The following is an 18,406-nucleotide window of genomic DNA, read 5'->3' on the forward strand; positions in this document are numbered from 1 at the left end:
TACTTATCTCTTGAGAGGGAAGGAGGAATGCAGAGCCTGTGGGAGGTTCCTTAGTGCTCTTTAGCAGTTTTCACATCCCTTTACCCACAAGATTAACAGCTTTCTTTAACTCTCATCTTGTGCAATAAAAGTTGAGGGAGTGAGTTTGTTGGTTTATTCGTTCACAGGGTCTCTTGCTAAGTTGCTTAGGGCCTTGTTAAATTGCGGAGGCTGGCCTCCAATTTGGGAGCTGTCACAGCCTCCCAAATCACTGGGATTACAGGCATTGGCCACCTCACCCTGCATAGGGAGTAAGCTTAATGATAACTAAGGTCCATATATGTACATAGTTACTTACTATATGATCTTTAATTCTTATGAACTTTATATATATCCCTTTATTTATGTTTATGTGGTGCTGAGGATCGAACCCAGTGCCTCAGAAATGCTAGGCAAGTGCTCTAACACTGAGCTACAACCACAGCCCCTGATGAAGTTTACTTGTAATTTGCTTTTTAAATATTAATATTAATCTGTAGGTAATTATAAGCAGTCTATAGGAAATGTTAAAAGACCTTAGTGGAGTCAAACTAATGAAGTTGCAGAATAAAGTCAGTGTCAATTATTACAAGCTTGTATAAAATTACTTAGTTTACAACTGTAATAAATTAATAGTTTTGCACCACAAATATTTTAACAGTTTTACTACCATGGATACAATCTTTGCCACTTATTAGAGGCTGATAATGTAGCTTAGAGGTTGAGCTTTTGCCCTTCTTGTGGGAGCCCGAGTTCATCCCCAGCATCGCAAAATAAATAATTATTAACAAAATAGCCAGGCGCGGTGGCGCACACCTGTAATCTCAGCAGCTTGAGAGACTGAGGCAGGATGATCGCGAGTTCAAAAACACCCTCAGCAAAAGCAAGGTGTTAAGCAACACCGTGAGACCATGTCTCTAAATAAAATATAAAATAGGGCTGATGATTTGGCTCAGTGGTTGTGTGCCCCTGAGTTCAATCCCCGGTACCAAAAAACAAACTGCCAAGTGTTGTGGTGCAGGCCTGTAATCCCAGCAGTTTGGGAGGCTGAGGCAGAATAATTGAAAATTCAAAGCAAGCCTCAGCAGTTTAGCAAAATCCTAAGCAACTTGGCAAGGCCCTGTCTTAAAAAATAAAATGGGTTAGGGATGTAGCTCAGTGTTGATGCGCCCCTGGGTTCAATCCCTAGTACCCCAAACAAACCAATCTTACAAGATGTAATAGGTGATTCAGAGCTTGAGGTTCTCACCCTGGGTCAAAATCCGTTCTCTCGCCGTTCATTATTGAAGTCTTAACTGAGGATTTGTAATGTTAGCCCCCATTGTTTTCCAGTCACGGCTAAATTAAAGAGTTTTTTTGTTTATGCTGAACTGGGAATAGAACCCAGGGCGCTATACCACTGAGCTATATCCTGTCTCACTAAAGTGCCACGGCTGGCCTCGAATTTGCGATCCTCTAGCCTCAACCTCTCATGTCGCGGGAATTACAGGAGCCAGCCACCGCGCCCAATGGAAAAGGGGGCTCCTAAAGTTCTGTTTCCACAACTGCCGGAGAGGAACTGTCTTCATTTTTTTCGATGGGAAAACTAGCCCAACTGGGAGTCAATCCATGTGGGTGGCAGCAGAACTGCTGTCCTTACCACTTCCCTGGGGGTTCTAACATTCCCTTCTGTGACGCGAACATCGCAAGCTCGGGAAACGAACCCCAGCTTCTGCACTGCCTTCGGGTGCGGAAAGGCGCGCGCGCGGGCGAGCCGGAAACCCGGTGTCTGCGTGCAGGAGCCCCGCCCTCCTAGGCGTGTCCCCGGGCGGGGGGCGGGGCCTGCTGCCGCGGGAATCCCAAACCCGCCCCTTTCCCCACCCCTCCATTTCTCACCATGGCCCCTGCACTACTGCTGGTGCCAGCTGCCCTTGCTTCTTTCATCCTGGCCTTTGGCACTGGAGTGGAGTTCGTGCGTTTTACCTCCCTTCGACCACTTCTCGGAGGGATCCCGGATTCCGGTAGTCCGGGTGAGCGGGAGGAATCGAGTACTAGCTTTGAAACAGGGAGGTGGAGCCGGAGAAGAGGGTGCGAGGGCGGAGCTTGGAGACAAATGACAGTGGAAGTCTGAGCGAGGGAACTGGAATCGCGAAAGCTGCTCAAAAGCTGAAGGGTAGAGGGACCATAGGAATGGTTTGGCGAACCGCGAGACTAAAGACTGAGCCGGAGGGAAAGGGCTATAGACAATATTCTAAGAAAAGTATTTTGTAGAGAAAACTGCGGAGAGGGAAGTGTTACAAAGGGGCGATCCAGAGAATCCTCTCCAGCCATGCTTTTAGTGACAATCCAACATGCATTTTTCTATGAATTCTCTTTCCCAGGTCTGACGGAGGCCTAGGGAAGAGGGGGAAATACAAGGGATGGTAAAGTGAGAGGGGCCAGCCTAGATGGAAAACATTAACGCTTTGAAACCATTAAGGGACATGGTCTGGGACCCCAATGGGAAATGAGGGTAAGGGGAGATTTTCTATTTATCTTCTTGATGTTTGTCCCTTTCTCCCTCAACTCCTCCAGATGCCCGCCAGGGATGGCTGGCTGCCCTGAAGGACCGCAGTGTACTTGCCTCCCTGGCTTGGGATCTGGGGCTCCTGCTACTCTTTGTTGGGCAGCACAGCCTCATGGCGACTGAGACAGTGAAGGCATGGACATCCCAGTACTTTGGGGTCCTTCAGAGGTCACTGTATGTGGCATGCACTGCTCTGGCCTTGCAGGTATGAGGACATGGCAGGGAGACAATCTGTGGGAGGCACCCCCTGGACTGGTGAGGCAAACTATGATTTTGAGAAGAGAACTGAGGATGCTAATCTTAGCTTCTATTCCTTCATGGCACATATGGTACTTTTTATCAAGAAGGGTGTACTTATCATTCCCTAAGCACAAGATGTGCATTCTCACCTTTGCATCTTTGTTCACATTATCCTGCTTGAAATCCCCTCCTTAATTCCTTTTCAGTCCTACCATTTCTTTCAAACCACCTCCCTAGGTTTCAAGAGAAAGCTTGCTTTTCATTTAGCAGTTACCTATCTTCTCTTTGGGTGCCTAGTACTATCAGGCACCTATCAGGTCATCCCCATCCATTCTGTAAATCCCTATCCATTCTGTAAATCCTCAGTGTGGATACAGGTCATCCTCACTTTCATGGGAGCTTACTCAGCACCCTCATAAGTGGGAAAGGGGAACAGGCTCTGGGTCTGGGTTTCTTAAAAGTAGGCAGGTTGGCTGCTGGGATACTTAGTTCCTCATCCTTCTCCAGTTGGTGATGCGGTACTGGGAACCTGTACCCAGAGGCCCAGTGTTGTGGGAGGCTCGGGCAGAGCCATGGGCCACCTGGGTGCCCCTCCTCTGCTTTGTGCTCCACGTCATTTCCTGGCTCCTCATCTTCAGCATTCTTCTCGTCTTTGACTACGCTGAGCTCATGGGCCTCAAACAGGTGAGGCTTCCAAATCCCTACCTAAGACCTCTGACCCCATTTAGAATTCTTTCCAAAGATTTTCCTCTTCCACCTGCCTGCCCCCCTGCTATTCTACTTTCTCCCTTGCTTTTTATTCTCTCCTCTCTCTCTTTCTTTCTTTCTTTTTTCTTTTTGTGGTGCTGGGGATCAAACCCAGGGCCTTCCTTGTGCATGCAAGGCAAGCATTCTTCCAGCTGAGCTATATCCCCAGTCCCTCTCTTCTTATAAGAGTGGTTCCTCAAAGGCCAGCATCCATGGGTATCCTGGGTCTGGGGAAGTCACATGAATCAGAGATCAGGGTCAGGGGGTGGAGTCTCAGAATGAGGTTCTTGGGCCTGATTTCCAGGAGGGTGGTGCCTGGAAGAAAGAGAAAGAAACAGCTAAATTGGAAAAAGGGTTTGACTCCATTTCTAAGCCGTTCTCCTTCTCTTAGGTCTACTACCATGTGCTGGGCCTGGGTGAGCCTCTGGCACTGAAGTCTCCCCGAGCTCTGAGGCTCTTTTCCCACCTGCGCCACCCAGTGTGTGTGGAACTGCTGACTGTGCTGTGGGTGGTACCCACTCTGGGCACTGACCGCCTCCTCCTTGCTCTCCTTCTTACCCTCTATCTGGGCCTAGCTCATGGGCTTGACCAGCAAGACCTCCGCTACCTCAGGGCTCAGCTACAAAGAAAACTTCACCTGCTCTCCCGGCCCCAAGATGGGGAGACAGAATGAGGAGTTAACTCTGATTCCAAGCCCTGTACTTTCTCTACTCCTCAAATTCAAATCCTTAACATCCCAGGCCCTGATTGCTTCAGACCTGAGGCTCAATGCCATGGACTGAAGGAGCTGTCCCTTCTACTGCTTGAGACTTCATTCCTCCAGTCCAGCTCCATACCCTAAATTCTGAGTTTTGGCCACTAGATTCCAAGGTCCAGTTCTCACCAGCCAGGAACAGAGGGTGTAGACTTCATTCCTCTCCTCACAGTTTAGGGCCTGACCTGCCTCCTCACAAGGAAATGGGTCTGCCCTGACTGTTTCCCTGGCACTCTTATTCATCTCTGTGCCTCAGGGATCCCCTTCTCCATCTCCAGCTTCCACTCCTGGGCCAGAATCTGTGTGCAAGTTTGCCAGTAGTGGCCGCGGGTCTAGACTCCAGTCATGCTCTCCACTCCTACCCTAGTCTCTCCACCGCCCAAGGCTCCGCCCCAGGGCTGACTCCCACTACCCCCCCTCTCCCCTGCAACCCTCTCCACGGCAACCTAGTGGAGCGGATTCTCCTGCTCTTAACTTGGGTGACTTGGGGTTCCCTGCTCTCCTGAGAAACACTTGCTGCAGGAAAATAAAAGCCTCGTTTTTCTACATGTGGTATTCTTTACTCTGCGACGTCTCAATCTACAGGGCTGAGTTTGGGAAGGCGAGCCAGAGCCTGGGAGCACCAAGCTCGAGTTTGGGAGCCACCTCACCCACTGGCTACCCTCTGGGCTGCAGCCAAGCTCCATGGGCTCACCCCCACCTCCAAACCGCCCAGTCTGGCTTCCTCCAAATTCCCCAGTTTTCCCTCTGCAGAACCGGAGACGCAAAGGAGACAGAGTAAAACTAAAAACGGAGGGGACCGCAGCTCTGGAAGGGAAGAGAGCTTCCAAAGCCATTTGCTTCTGAGCACTGCTCCTGCAGCCTCCTTCCCTACAGACCTCCTCCTGTCTGGAGACGGCCCTCGACCCACAGCAACAAAGGCTGGCCCGGGAAGGCAAAAGCGTGGGGAGGAGCGGCCAGAGATGGGAAGGGCGGGCCCGGTTCGCAGCAGCTGGCGCTTCCTCCCCGAGTCCCTAGAGGGGCCTGAGTCACGGGCCGCCGCCCTGGGTTGGGGAGCTGGGTGGGGGCGGGGGTCTGGACACCAAGGTTCTCCTGGACTACAGGGCGGGAAGCTGTTGAGGGGCCCTGGGGTCTGAGAGCCGAGAACCCGTGATTGCCACAGAAACAGGGGAGTCCCAGAGCAGAGTCCCACGCGGGGTGGATGGAAGTGAGGCCCCGCCCCCTCCTCGGGCTCCGCCCTGCGCCCCCTTTCCTCTCGGCATTGTCCTTAGACAAAGCTGTCGCCGCCCCCCGCCCGGCCCCCTGGTCTCTGTCTCTGTCCCTCCTCCTCTTTGCCTCCTCCTCTCCCTCCCTTCACCCCTCCCTCTAGTCTCCGGATCTCCCTCGCTACCTCTCTCCTCCTCTTCCTCTCTCCTCCTCTCTCCGGACGCCTGGCTCCTCGCATCCCCTCCCCCGGGAACGTGTGAGTTGACTGAGGGACTGACTTGGGGACAGGGGTGTCTTCTTGCTCCCGTCCCCGCTCCCGTCCGAGTCCCGGACCTTGGGCTGTCTCCTCTTTGTGCCGAGATTGTATGCTGACCGCGCCGGGTGGGGATGGCTTGCTATGTCAGGGTTCCCTGAGAGCCGGGAGCCAGCCACGGACTTGCAGGCTCAGGACCGAAGAGGCGTGGATCCGGTCTTCAGCATGCCTGGGTCCCGGGGCTCAGCCGGTGGGGGAGGCTGACGGTAGTGATCGGACTGGATGGGGGTGGACGCCAGGGTTCTGGGAACGTGATGGCATCGCAGTCGCCGGTGTTCCAAAAGTCCCCCAGGGAGGGTATTTCCCCTGACCCGCCTTGGGGGCGGAGTGCACGGCGGAGGGGTGGGGGCTGGAGGGCCCGAGAGGCGGGGCCCGAACCTAGCCGGGAAAGGAGCCGGGATCTTTGGGGCCCGCGCTGAGACCCGCCGGCCTGCTGCCGCGGCGCTCCCTTAACCATTGCCCCCTGAATTCCCCTTCTCCCCTTTTCACTCTCCACTTTTCCTTACCTTCCCGAATCCCCTCAGATCCCGTCTATCCCTCTCTGGCGGGATTCCCCGTCTTTCCTTCCCATTCTCACCTCCCGCCAGTGTCGTTGAGGCAGCCTCTCCTGTACCCGGTCCCCTCTAAACCCCAGCCATTCTTTTCTCTCATCTCTTTCACCCCCAGCTCTCTTTTAGCCCTTTTCTCTCCTTACATTATTGAAACTGTCTTTAATACTCATTAACCCTTTACTATCCAATCTGGCTCCTGCCTTTAAATTTTGACTTCCTTTCACATCACCTCTCCTCAACTTGGTTGAACAGCTTCTCGTCCTCACTTTTCTGCCCTCCTTCTTATCCCTTTCCCTCTGACCTCATCCCCAGCTCCTCTGCCTTTCTCTGTATCCCACCTCAATCCTCCATTTCCTCCCCACAACCCAGTCTCACCCCTTGGGCCTCTCTGAAGCCTCTCTTCCGGTTGTCTGCCCCCAGCGTTCCCTACCCTCACCTCCCGGAGACCATGGCCACTATCCCAGACTGGAAGCTACAGCTGCTAGCCCGGCGTCGGCAGGAGGAGGCAGCAGTTCGTGGCCGGGAGAAGGCAGAGCTGGATCGCCTGTCCCAGATGCCAGCCTGGAAACGGGGACTTCTGGAGCGCCGCCGGGCCAAGCTTAGCCTGTCTCCTGGGGAGCCTAGCCCTATGTCTGGGACTTCAGAGGCTGGACCTCCAGACCCAGACGAGTCTGCTGTTCTTCTGGAGGCCATTGGGCCAGTGCACCAGAACCGATTCATTCGGCAGGAGCGGCAACAGCAGCAGCAGCAGCAGCGGAATGAAGAGCTGCTTGCTGAGAGAAAGGCTGGGCCTCTGGAGGCCCGAGATCGGAGACCCAGCCCTGGGAATTCAAGGGATCAGAGCCCCAAGGGAAGAGAGTCAAGAGAAGAGAGGCTAAGTCCCAGGGAAGTCAGAGAGAGGAGGCTCGGGATAGGAGGAGCCCAAGAGTCAAGTCCCAGGCCTTTGGAGACTAGAGACTGGAGGCAAAGCCCAGGAGAGGTGGTAGACAGAAGCTCAAGGCTGTCAGAAGCACGAAAATGGAAGCTAAGTCCTGGAGAAACTCCAGAATGGAGTATGAGGCTAGCGGAGCCTGGAGAACAAAGTCCCAGGAGAAAAGAGGTGATGGAAAGTAGACTGAGCCCAGGGGAGTCTGGCAACCAGAAGTTGGGCCTGACAGAGGCTCATAAATGGAGGCCTGACTCCAGAGAGTCTCAGGAACAGAGTTTAGTACAACTGGAGGCATTCGAGTGGAGACTGAGCTCAGAAGACAGAAAAGACTGTTTGGATCAATGTAGGAGAAAAGAAGAGAGGACAATTCAAGGGATGACCCCAGAAGAGATTACAGAGTTATCAGAGACCCTAACAAGGGAGGCTCATGACAACATCTCCAGAAGAGTGGAGACAGCAGAACAGAGGCCCAGCCCTGTGGAGGATGGTGAGAGGGGCTTGAAGACAACTGAAGGATGGAAATGGACCCTGAACTCTGGGAAGGCTCGAGAGTGGACACCCACATATATAGAGACTCAAACTCAGAAATCAGAATCTCCAGAGTCTGTTGAGAGGCATCTGGGGCCTCCTAGTATAGAGGCCGGAGAAGGGGAGGCTGAGAAGGAGGAGTCGGGGGCTCAGAGCAGGCCTCTGAGAGCCTTGCAGAACCACTGTTCTGTCCCCTCCCCCCTCCCACCAGAGGACGCTGGGACTGGAGGAGGCTCCAGACAGCAGGAAGAGGAAGCAGTGGAACTCAGGCCCCCACCATCAGCCCCTCTGTCTCCCCCACCCCTAGCCCCAAGTGCTCCCCAGCCTCCTGGGGATCCCCTCATGAGCCGTCTGTTTTATGGGGTGAAGGCAGGGCCAGGGGTGGGGGCCCCCCGCCGCAGTGGACACACCTTCACAGTCAACCCCAGGCGCTCTATGCCCACTGCAAGCCCAGCCACTCCAGCTGCCCCAGCCACAGGTGATGCTGCAGTTCCTGGGGCTGGGAAGAAGCGGTACCCGACTGCTGAGGAGATCTTGGTTCTTGGGGGCTACCTTCGTCTCAGCCGCAGCTGCCTTGTCAAGGGGTCCCCTGAAAGACATCACAAACAGGTAGGGGAGCAGCCAAGCCAGACTTCTTAGAAATCCACTTGCCAATTCTCTCTGGACTCTGGTCTTCCTTGCTTTTTTATACCCTGTATTCTTGTCTTCCTCTATTCTTGTTAATTCCTGCCACCTCCCTTCCTCCCTCTGCACACACACCCTTCCTCTGGTAGCCCTCCTTTGCCATTCATTTTGCAGCCCCAAGAGTCTGCCCAGCAATCAACCACTGTGCCCGGGTGTGTCATTTTCAGGGTGTGCCCAGGCTGCTCATTCTCCTTACCCTCAGGCTCTGGGTTGTGTCCCCACCATCACCATACACCTTTCTTTCCTTTCCTCTGAGTCTGTGACCCACCCAGGCCCATGTGGTGGGAAAAGAGGGCAGTTTGCCAGGGTGAAAGCTCAGCTTTGGAGAGGAGAGAATGTGGAGGCAGCAGGCTTGGGAGGCGGAAGACAAGGGTCTGGGCTCTACAGAGAAAAGGCAGGAAGCATTGAGTGGGGGGAAGGTCTCACAGCCCTAGGAAGAGGAAGGCAGAGCTGAGTGGGGACATCCTAGGATAGAGGGAGGAGGGGTGATGGGAAGGGCTGGCTAAAAAGCAGAGAGAAGGCTTTTGAACCCCAAGTCTGCCCCATGGGAGAGGCATACACAGAGGCCATTTGAACAGGGTGACCTCGGGGTTGCACACCCCCAGCTGGGCCACTGCTTCAGACAGTGCTCCCTTCTCTCTTGGGACAAGAAAAGCCTTCTCCTCTTCCCAAATGCCCCCACCCCCCACTCCTCTGTCCTTCCTCCCTGGGCTTTCCCTCCCTCCCAGAACTGGCTCAGCCATGGTTTTCCCCTTTCTTCCTGACACCCTGCCCTCTCCCTCTCCTTGGGGTAGAAAAAGAGAAGTGCTTTCCGAGGCCCCAAGCTTGGACTGGCTGGGGTACAGTGGGAGTTGAGGACAGGGCGGGGACTGAGGCTAATAGATCAGGTTAGACTTGAACAAGGACATGCCGGGAAATGTGAGCAGCCAGGCTGACTTCTGGTCCTGGCTCAACTCCATCCCTATACACATCAATTAGTTTATAGCTTGAAAATCTCTAGGAGAGAGGTCTCAATCAGAGGTCTCAGAGCTAAAAGTCTATCCTTCTAACATGAATCTCCCCAGAGTTTGGGAAAACCCATCTCATCCTTATCCCATGTGTTAACACCTTTTTTTTTTTTTTTTTAATCCTTAATGTCAGTGAGAAACCACAAGGACTAAAGATCTAGGTGAAGCTCTAGGGGGAGGTACTGGATCCGAGTTCATCTTCACAGAAACTGAAGCTCCCATCCCTGAGCCCTGGTACCTGGGAATCTACCTGAGACCTCTGACACTCTTCAGTGATGGGCAGATACAAAGGAGGGAGGACAGGAAATTCTCCTAGGCTGAGGTGTTCAGAAAAGTCACTTCCTACTGAGGTTGGCTAGTGCTTCCAGGAGGAGGCTTGTGCCTTTGGGGAATGAACAGAGGGAGGCATGAAGCTTTGGACCCTGAAGCTCAGGGACTATCTGAAGAGAACCAGGAACCCAGTGCAGAGCAGGACCAGTGATGGTGACCATACCTAGGTCAGGGAGTAGGGGGCCGGAAGCAGATCGCCCAAACAGGAAGCCTGGGGTGGGGGCCGGAAGGCTGGTGGGGCTGAGTGGGGAACTCTAGGCCATGGGCCTGCCAGAACTGTGCTCAGGATGTGGTGAGAGAATAAGGAAGCAGTCCTGCCGTGTTTCGTTGGGGGTGGGGAAGAAGCAGCAGAGTTCCCTACACCCAGTCACCTCACCCTCTGTCCTCTTTCAGACCTTTTCCCCTCTCTCAGGGCCCTGCTTCTCAAGGACTGGTGTGCCCTGTCCCTGCTCACTGTCCCAACCCACTGGCTCAGGGATAGGAGGACCCATCCCTACCCCCACTTTCCCTAAATAACTCATGTTTGCTGGCAACTTCCATCAAACATCCCTGCCATCAGGAGAGAAATCCCAGCCCTGCTGCTGAGCCCAAGGGATGGGCTGTGACTGGTCCCCTTCCCCAGAGGCCCCTCTGGCTGAGAGACCTGCCCCTCCCTCCCTGCCCCCCTTGTGACCTTATATAGCTGATGGGAGAGGAGTGAATGAGTCACCTCCCTCCCTGTCCATCCCCCACCCCCCCTTGCAGGCTGTGCATTCCTGAGAAGCCCTGTCAGAAGATTGGTAGTGGTGGTGGTGGGGGGGGGGGCGGTTAGAAGCAAGGCAGGAGGGGACAAACAAGCTGAGCAAATCAAATGAATCCTCTTGCAGAGTGGATAATAAACTACAGAGATTGTTATCCCAAAATGGAATATGGAAGCAGAAATGGGTTCCCAAAAATTTTGGTAACAGTAACAAAATCTGAAAGGATCCCTTTTGAGTAGTTTGGATGTAAGCAGTCTGGCTGCTGTCACTTGATTCTACCAGCATTTCCATAGATGTGGACTGGGGGTCAAGTGTGTACAGATTGGACTATCCCCAGTGTTGTCCACCCCATAGTATTGGTCTGTTGGAGCCTCATCTGAGGTCTGAACAAACCCTTTTGCACTGAAACAATTTCCAAGTTGCTTTCAACATCAAACACAAGTATAATAAATAAGTACAGCCGTCCCTCTGTCTCTAAGAGTTCCACGTCCCTGGGTTCAACAAAGTGTGGATCAGAAATATTCAGAAAATGGGTTGGGGTTGTGGCTCAGTGGTAGTGTGCTCGCCTAGCATGCATGAGGCACTGGGTTCAACCCTCAGCACCACATAAGCATAAAGACAATTGGGCTGGGGTTGTGGCTCAGCGGTACAGCGTGCAAGACCCTGGGTTTGATCCTCAGCACCACATAAAAATAAATAAGTGAAATAAAGGTATTGTGTCCAACTACAACTAAAAAATTTAAAAAAAAAAAAAGAATAAAGACAATAAACTCCATCCAACAACTAAAAAAAAAAAATATTTTAACAAAAGAAATATTCAGAAAAAAATTACATCTGTACTGAGCATGTAGGGACTTTTTTTTGGTCATTATTCCCTAGAAAATGTAACAACTATTTATACAGAGTATTTACATTGTATCAGGTGTTAAAAGTTATCTAGAAGCCAGGTGTGCAGGCTCATGCCTGCCTGTAATCCCAGGGGCTCCAGAGGCTGAGGCAGGAGGATCACAAGTTCAAAGTCAGCCTCAGCAAGTTAGTGAGGCCCTAAGCCACTTAGTGAGACCCTATCTCTAAAAAAAATTTTAAAAAGGGGATGTGGCTCAGTGATTAAGTGCCCCTGGGTTCTATCCTGGTGTTGCCTCCCCCCAAAAATAAGTTATCTAGAGATTATTTAAAATATGCAGAATTTATGTTGGTTATGTGAAGTATTACACCATTTATATGAGGGACTTGAGTGAGTATTTTGGTATCCAAACAAAGGGGTCCTCCACAGATATGTAGGATGACTATATATCCTCTAATAAGTTAGAAGCAAGTAAGTGATTATGGAAAAAAATCAGAACTGGGTAATTATAACTTAGAGGGTCAGGAAATGGGGGGAGTGGATGTAGCAGCTTCAGAATAGGGTGAGAGGAAGGGAGAGAGTCTTGAGGGGGGAGAGTGTTCCCTCAGTACAAAGGGCATGAGGTCAGAATGTACCTCTTGGTACATTGGTGGACTTGGAAGAAACCAGGCCACTGTGACTAGAGTTGGGGAGAATGTCAGGGAGGGGGACTGGCACATTGACATTGATTAGACTCTAGCTTTTTTTTTTTTTTTAAAGTACTGGGGATTGAACCCAGGGACACTCAATTACTAAACTGTATCCCCATCACTTTTAATTCTTTATTAGTGAGACCCTATCTCACTAAGTTGCCCAGGTTGGCCTCAAAGGCCTCCTGCCTCAGCCTCCTAAGTGGCTGGGGTGGCTCTAGTTCTGCGTCAAGTGAAAAGGGGAGCCATTGCAGGGTTTGAAGCAAAGGAGTGACACATACAATCCCTAAGTTTTAGCTTCCCATAGGGACCCATGTATCACATCCCATACAGCCTTAGCAACCTCAGCAACCTCTTCCCCAGCCACCCTTCTCACATCACAACTCACATAGAGACTCGGGGATGCAGGGCCCCAGCCCTAAGTCTTCCCAAATAGATGCCAGGGACAGCCTGAGGTCATCCAGACCTTTCCAAGTAGTTCACATGGAATCCTCCTGTTTGTCTCCCTATTCCCTTTGGCTCCCAGAGTTAATCCTACCATCCCCTTCCCGTTGAGCTTCTTAAGAGGGCAAAGGGGATGGGTAGAAAAGCAGTAAGAACAGCTGGGCTCACCTGCACTCGGGATGGCCTGTTTATGAAGGGCTTTCTATCCCCTTTAAGGTCTTTTGCCTCTGTCTCTGCCCATCCCTCTGGTGCTCTCTGCACCCCTACCTCTCTGCCCTTATCACCTCTCCCAGCTGCACCTTTCAGGGATTCAGGGGCTCATCTTCTCCCCTGTGTGTTGAGGAAACTCTTGGCTGTTGGTCTCCTATCCCTTCCCAGGCCTAGGCCCCCTGCAGTGGGTCTACTCCAGCTATAGGAGAGGAGTGGGAAGGGGAAGGTGTTCAGGGTTTTCCCAGGGTATAGCAAGTGTTAAGGGTATGGAACTCAAGGTAACTGTCCTTGATTTTACCTGGGACTCCATCCCCAGCCAGCTCTTTCCTGCCTAGCCAGCTCAAATGTCACCTCCTTTGGGAAGCCTACCTGATTGCCCCAGTCAGACCAAAGGCTCAGTTCTGATCAGAGGGATTTAATTTAATCCTTTATTTTAATTTCTTTTTACACCTCTGCCTCCCATTGAACAGTACTGGGTTCAATCTGCAGTACTAAGGGCATGGGACCTTAGTCCTGTGTTATTCATTTCTGCCTCTCAGGCACGTGCCAAAGCACAGGCCAAAAGTTTGACCTTTTTGAATTATGTGATTAAAGAGGGGAAGGATTGGGGAGCTGTAAGAAAACTGAATCCCAGAATGGTCGGAGGGAAAGTCAATGGAGTACCTCATTCCAGCCCTCACTCTCCTTCCACCTCCTCCTGTGGGCTTCCCTGGGCTGTGGATTCTGAGCCTGCCTCCTTCCCCTTTCCGTCCCACCTGCAGCTTAAGATCTCCTTCAGCGAGACAGCCCTGGAGACCACATATCAATACCCCTCTGAGAGTTCGGTACTGGAGGAGCTAGGCCCGGAACCCGAGCTCCCCAGTGCTTCCAGTCCTCCAATGGCCCAGCCAGACGACGAGGAGGACGAGGAGGAGCTGCTGCTGCAGCCTGAGCTCCAGGGCGGGCTGCGCACCAAGGCCCTGATCGTGGGTAAGCGGAGGAGGCGCGGCCGACCCCGGGGCGCCCCCTTGTGTTGGAGCGGACACCGCGGTCCAGGAGGGAATGGGAGGGTTGGAAGTTGCTCGGTTGGGCCAGTAGCCCAATGCGTTTGTTTTCTTGTTGCAGTACTGGGGATCGAACTCAGGGCCTGGGCAAGCGTTGTACCACTGAGCTACATGCCCCCCAACGCTGTCCTTTAACAGATGGGAAAATTGAAGTCCTGGGAAGTGAAGCGCACATTGACTCTAGATATTTCAAAACTAGGGCTCCTTCTGAGCTCTTCAGTCTGGGTAAAAACAGGGATTGGGTCAGAGAGGCTGAGTTTGAATTTCAGCCTGTTCTCTTCCTTGTGATCTGAACTCAGAGAAACTCTCTGACCTCTGGCCTCAGTTTATCATTTATGAAATGAGGTTAATAATAACCACCTCCTCTGGGCTGGGGATGTGGCTCAAGTGGTAGTGCGCTTGCCTGGCATGCGTGTAGCCCGGGTTCGATCCTCAGCACCACATACAAACAAAGATGTTGTGTCTGCCGAAAACTAAAAAATAAATATTAAAATTCCTCTCTCTCTCTCTCTCTCTCTCTCTCTCTCTCTCTCTCTCTCTCTCTCTCTCTTAAAAAAAAAATAATAACCACTTCCTGGGGCTGAGAGTGTAGCTCAGTGGTAGAGTACTTGCCTAGCACATTGGAGGGCTGGAGTTCAATCCCCAGTACTGCAAAAATAACAACAATAGGTACCCTCTGCAGTTTGAAAGAACTGAATAATTTTTGAAGCACCTAGGCCAGTAGTTATATATTAAATTATTTATTCTGGGATTATTGTGAGTTTAGACAAGGTATAAGAATGCCTAGCTGGGCGCAGTGGCACAGGCCTGTAATCCCAGCAGCTCTGGAGGCTGAGACAGGAGAATCATAAGTTCAAAGCCAGCCTCAGCAAATTAGTGAGGCCCTAAGCAACTCAGCAAGACCCTGTCTCTAAATAAAATATTAAAAAAGGGACTGTGGCTGTGGCTCAGTGGTAGAGCACTTGCCTAGCATATGTGAGGCATTGAGTTTGATCCTTGGCACCACATAAAAAATAAATAGATGCAAAATAAATTTTTTTTTAAAAAAAGTATATATATATAAAAAGGACTAGGGATGTGGCTTAGTGGTTAAGTGTCCCTGGATTCAATCCCCAGCATCCTCCTTCCCCGTCCCCACACACAAAAAAGACCTAACATAGCCAGGTGTAGTGTCAGCATGCTTGTAATCCCATCTATTCTAGAGGCTGAGGCAGGAGAATCCCAAATTCAAGGCTACCCTGGGAAACTTAGTGAGACAGTGTCTAAAAATAAAAAATAAGTGCTGGGGATATATCTCAGTTGATAGAGTGCTTGCCTCACATGCATAAGGCCCTAGGTTCAATCCCCAGCACCATCAAATAAAAAATAAAAGGGCTGGGGATGTAGCACAGTACTGGGTTCAATCTGCAGTACTGAAAAGAGTGTAGGGGAATGCCTAGCACAGAATCCAAGCTAAGGGATGGTTTGTTACTGGTGGCAACAAGTACCCAAGACATGGAAGATACAGGACTTCCAACATGTGAGCTGCCCTTCAGTTGGGGAAGGGGTGGGGAGAACAGAGGCAGATGCCCTCATTCACAGAAGCCCTCATTCTCTATCCTTATTACCACCTCTCCCACAGATGAGTCCTGCCGGCGGTGACCATCTTTCAACTAGGGGACATACCTCCCTCCTTCCCAGAACTGAAGATCCTGGAGCCTAATGATTCAAAGCAGAGGACCCTGAAAATGAGCCTGGCAGGGACAGGCAACCAACATCTTCTGACTTGCTTTCCCCATCCTGTTTCTAGAGGCAAAGCCAATTGCCCAATTTCCACCCTAACCCAGAATCCCTGATGTGCCCTAGTATGGGTGAGGTCAATGGGCTGGAGCATCTTAGGTGACCCAAGAGTAACCACCAGGTCCTGGGAGGAGCGTAGAACTCCCTGGGGTGTGGAGATGGAGCAACCCTCATCTCCATGAGAGGATACAGTCTTCCCACAGCTTTCCTTGACTCTTCACAAACTGCAGAGAGTCCTCAGGATTTAAGAACTCATTTCCCTGGGAGACTAAACCCCACTGAATTCACAGGCAGTGTTCCCCCTTCGTTTGCAGCTACCTGCTTCTTCTCATGACCATATCCTAGTTTACAAATCCTACCAGCTCCAAGACCCACCTGGTAAAGTCCCAGGTTTACAAGCCACACCTACTTGCCATGTCCAGGTGGAGTTTTGTCCCTTGTCCCCATCATTCCTTTCATGGGGAATGACCTGGGGGTGTGGCTTCTTCCACCTTTGCTCAGTATTACTGTGTTTCAGTTTCCCACAGGAGGGAAGACAAGGAATCTTAACTCTGTACCCTTTGAAAGATATTTAATTCTGTCCCTCCTAATGATTCACAATTAATTTGAATTGCAGTGGTGTGGAGTGACTAAGGAGGCAACTCACTTCCCCTCTCCCATTGCTCCTTCAATTTTGTTGTGTTCATTTTTTTAACTTTCTATAATAAAATGGAGCTTTCTCTGACTCTTCTGCTGCTTCTTTGGGGAAAAAAAAAAAAAGTTCGTGTAAGGGAAGACTTAGTGGCTGTGGGAGGGGAAAATGAAGGGGGATGAACCAGGAACCTGGCACTGACATAGAAAGTAGTCTAGAAGTCAAACACAGCTGTACACACCTGTAATCCCAATGACTCTGGACGCTGAGGCAGGAGATTACAAGTTCTAGGCCAGCCTCAGCTACTTAATGAGACATTGTCTCAAAAAATAAAAAAAGGACTGGGATGTATCCCAGTGGTAGAGTGTCTCTGAGTTCAATTCCTAGTCCAAAAAGAAAAAAAAAGGGGGGGGGTGTCTCAGGAGCTGTGTGCGGGTTTCACAGAGGACAAGCAGAAGTCATAGGTAAGGGCTGTTGACTTGTCCACTAAACTGAAAAGTGTGGTGAAAACAGATTATGACATTTGAGTTCACTGCAGTAACCCCATACCTGGAGCCTAGTAGACACTTTTAAAATAAATGACCAAATGAATGAATAGATGAAAAGAAACAATTGGAAGCAGAGGTTACTCTGAGTTGAAGTGTTCCAGTATTTCAAAGCTGGCTTCAATGCAAGCAGTCAGGTAGTCAAGTAGTCAGCAGCTTGTGTATGACACACAAGCTCTAGGGACAGTTACTCAAAGAGTTGGGACTATAAATAGTAAATCTCCGGAAACTTGCAAAATTTAGTGGATCCAGAAGTGCAGGGTCCTGGAAAAAGTTTTCTTCTGGTAGACGATGGATTTTTTTATTCCTAAAGATTTAACAACCATCAGTAATTTATAGCTTTGCTGCCCAAATATAGTTGATTCTCCCATTTCAAAGAATTTCAATTTTCTACAAATGTGAATCATGTTATTTGACTCATCAGATATATATATATATATATATATATATATATATATATATATATATATATATATATATATAATGACATTTAAGTTCACTGCAGTATCCGCATACCTGGAGCCTAGTAGACACAAAGTTACTTTTAGAATAAATGACCAGATGAATGAATAGATGAAAAGAAACAATTGGAAGCAGAAGTTACTCTGAGTTGAAGTGTTAAATAAATACACACACACACACACACACACACACACACACACACACACATATATATATATATATATATATATATATATATGATGTTAATGGTTAATGGACCTTTATTTTTTATTTATTTATATGTGGTGCTGAGAATTGAACCCAGTGCCTCATATAAGCTCTGCAAGCACTTTACCACTGAGCCACAACCCCGGTCCCGGTTTGTTTTATTTTTATTTTTAGATGGTCTCACTAAGTTGCCCAGACTGGTCTTAAACTCCTGGGCTCAAATATTCCCCCTGCCTCAGCCTCAGGAGTAGCTGTTTCTGTGAGACTAGTTAGAGACCCTTTCTTTACCCAAACCCAAAATGTACTAGACAAATTGACCTTAAGCATATGTCAAAGTTCTTAAATTTACCAGCAAGGAAATAAGCAAGGTGTTAAGAGTGAGCAGAGAAGATGAGAGTGTAGAAAAAAAAATTAGTATTTAATTAGATAAAGATCCTAATCAATTGTGACCCAGGAAAAGAGAGACAGGAAGCTCTGAGACCCCAGAGGTGCCACAGTACATCTTAGAAATAGTAAATGATGTGTCCAAAAAATAAAAAGTATGGATTCACCTGTGGCTTTTCACTAGAATAGTAATTTTTATTTCCTAACTATAGTGTCTGGCATATCCAATTAATCATAAAATTGTATCCAGGTGCCCATAAAAGTGTATCCAGGTGTAAGCCTGTAATTTCAGATATTTTTGAGGCTGAGGCAAGAGGATCACAAGTTTGAGGCCAGCCTCAGCAACTAAGGAAGAAGCTGTCTCAAAAAATAGAAAGGGCCAGGCTGTGCCTGTAATCCCAGAGGCTTGGGAGGCTGAGGCAGGAGAGTTCAAAGGCAGCCTCAGCAATTTATTGAGGCTCTTAGCAACTCAGTGGTACCCTGTCTCTAAATAAAATATATTTAAAAAAGGGCTGGGGATGTGGTTTGGTGGGTAAGTGCCATTGGTTCAATCCTGGGTACCAAAAAAAAAAAAAGT

The 18,406-nt window shown here is 50.0% G+C and overlaps 2 protein-coding genes and 1 long non-coding RNA gene across 5 annotated transcripts; 2 read left to right on the forward strand and 1 right to left on the reverse strand.

Annotated features, from left to right (window-relative positions):
• Positions 1 to 1,876: 1,876 nt before the first annotated feature.
• Nrm (nurim) lies at positions 1,877 to 4,850 on the forward strand. Of its 3 annotated transcripts, none has more exons than XM_027923080.1 (4): positions 1,877 to 2,027; positions 2,572 to 2,768; positions 3,311 to 3,487; positions 3,942 to 4,850. In XM_027923080.1, the coding sequence occupies exons 1-4, from the start codon at positions 1,895 to 1,897 to the stop codon at positions 4,221 to 4,223; spliced, it is 789 nt and encodes a 262-aa protein (XP_027778881.1). In that variant the 5' UTR covers positions 1,877 to 1,894; the 3' UTR covers positions 4,224 to 4,850. The 3 variants fall into 3 exon arrangements, with proteins under 3 accessions (XP_027778881.1, XP_027778882.1, XP_027778883.1); XM_027923081.1 differs by having other exon boundaries at positions 1,877 to 2,018; XM_027923082.1 differs by lacking the exon at positions 3,311 to 3,487.
• LOC139706052 (uncharacterized) lies at positions 2,230 to 6,124 on the reverse strand. The gene is made up of 2 exons (XR_011707771.1): positions 5,695 to 6,124; positions 2,230 to 3,865 (listed from the first exon to the last, which is right to left on the reverse strand). It is a non-coding gene; the product is annotated as an uncharacterized lncRNA (long non-coding RNA).
• Positions 5,612 to 16,324, forward strand: Ppp1r18 (protein phosphatase 1 regulatory subunit 18). Its single transcript, XM_027923079.3, has 4 exons — positions 5,612 to 5,766; positions 6,795 to 8,439; positions 13,540 to 13,747; positions 15,443 to 16,324. The coding sequence occupies exons 2-4, from the start codon at positions 6,823 to 6,825 to the stop codon at positions 15,460 to 15,462; spliced, it is 1,845 nt and encodes a 614-aa protein (XP_027778880.1). The 5' UTR covers positions 5,612 to 5,766; positions 6,795 to 6,822; the 3' UTR covers positions 15,463 to 16,324.
• Positions 16,325 to 18,406: the final 2,082 nt, after the last annotated feature.

This window comes from Marmota flaviventris, chromosome 6 (assembly GCF_047511675.1).
Source record: "Marmota flaviventris isolate mMarFla1 chromosome 6, mMarFla1.hap1, whole genome shotgun sequence".
Taxonomy (NCBI): Eukaryota; Metazoa; Chordata; class Mammalia; order Rodentia; family Sciuridae; genus Marmota; species Marmota flaviventris.

Bases quoted from the DNA above. Each gene is read 5' to 3' on its own strand.
- Nrm (XM_027923080.1), top strand. From the start codon at position 1,895: ATGGCCCCTGCACTACTGCTGGTGCCAGCTGCCCTTGCTTCTTTCATC. The intron at 2,028-2,571 runs GTGAGCGGGAGG...CAACTCCTCCAG, and splicing joins CCCGGATTCCGGTAGTCCGG to ATGCCCGCCAGGGATGGCTG. The intron at 3,488-3,941 runs GTGAGGCTTCCA...TCCTTCTCTTAG, and splicing joins AGCTCATGGGCCTCAAACAG to GTCTACTACCATGTGCTGGG.
- Ppp1r18 (XM_027923079.3), top strand. From the start codon at position 6,823: ATGGCCACTATCCCAGACTGGAAGCTACAGCTGCTAGCCCGGCGTCGG. The intron at 8,440-13,539 runs GTAGGGGAGCAG...TCCCACCTGCAG, and splicing joins CTGAAAGACATCACAAACAG to CTTAAGATCTCCTTCAGCGA. The intron at 13,748-15,442 runs GTAAGCGGAGGA...CCTCTCCCACAG, and splicing joins CACCAAGGCCCTGATCGTGG to ATGAGTCCTGCCGGCGGTGA.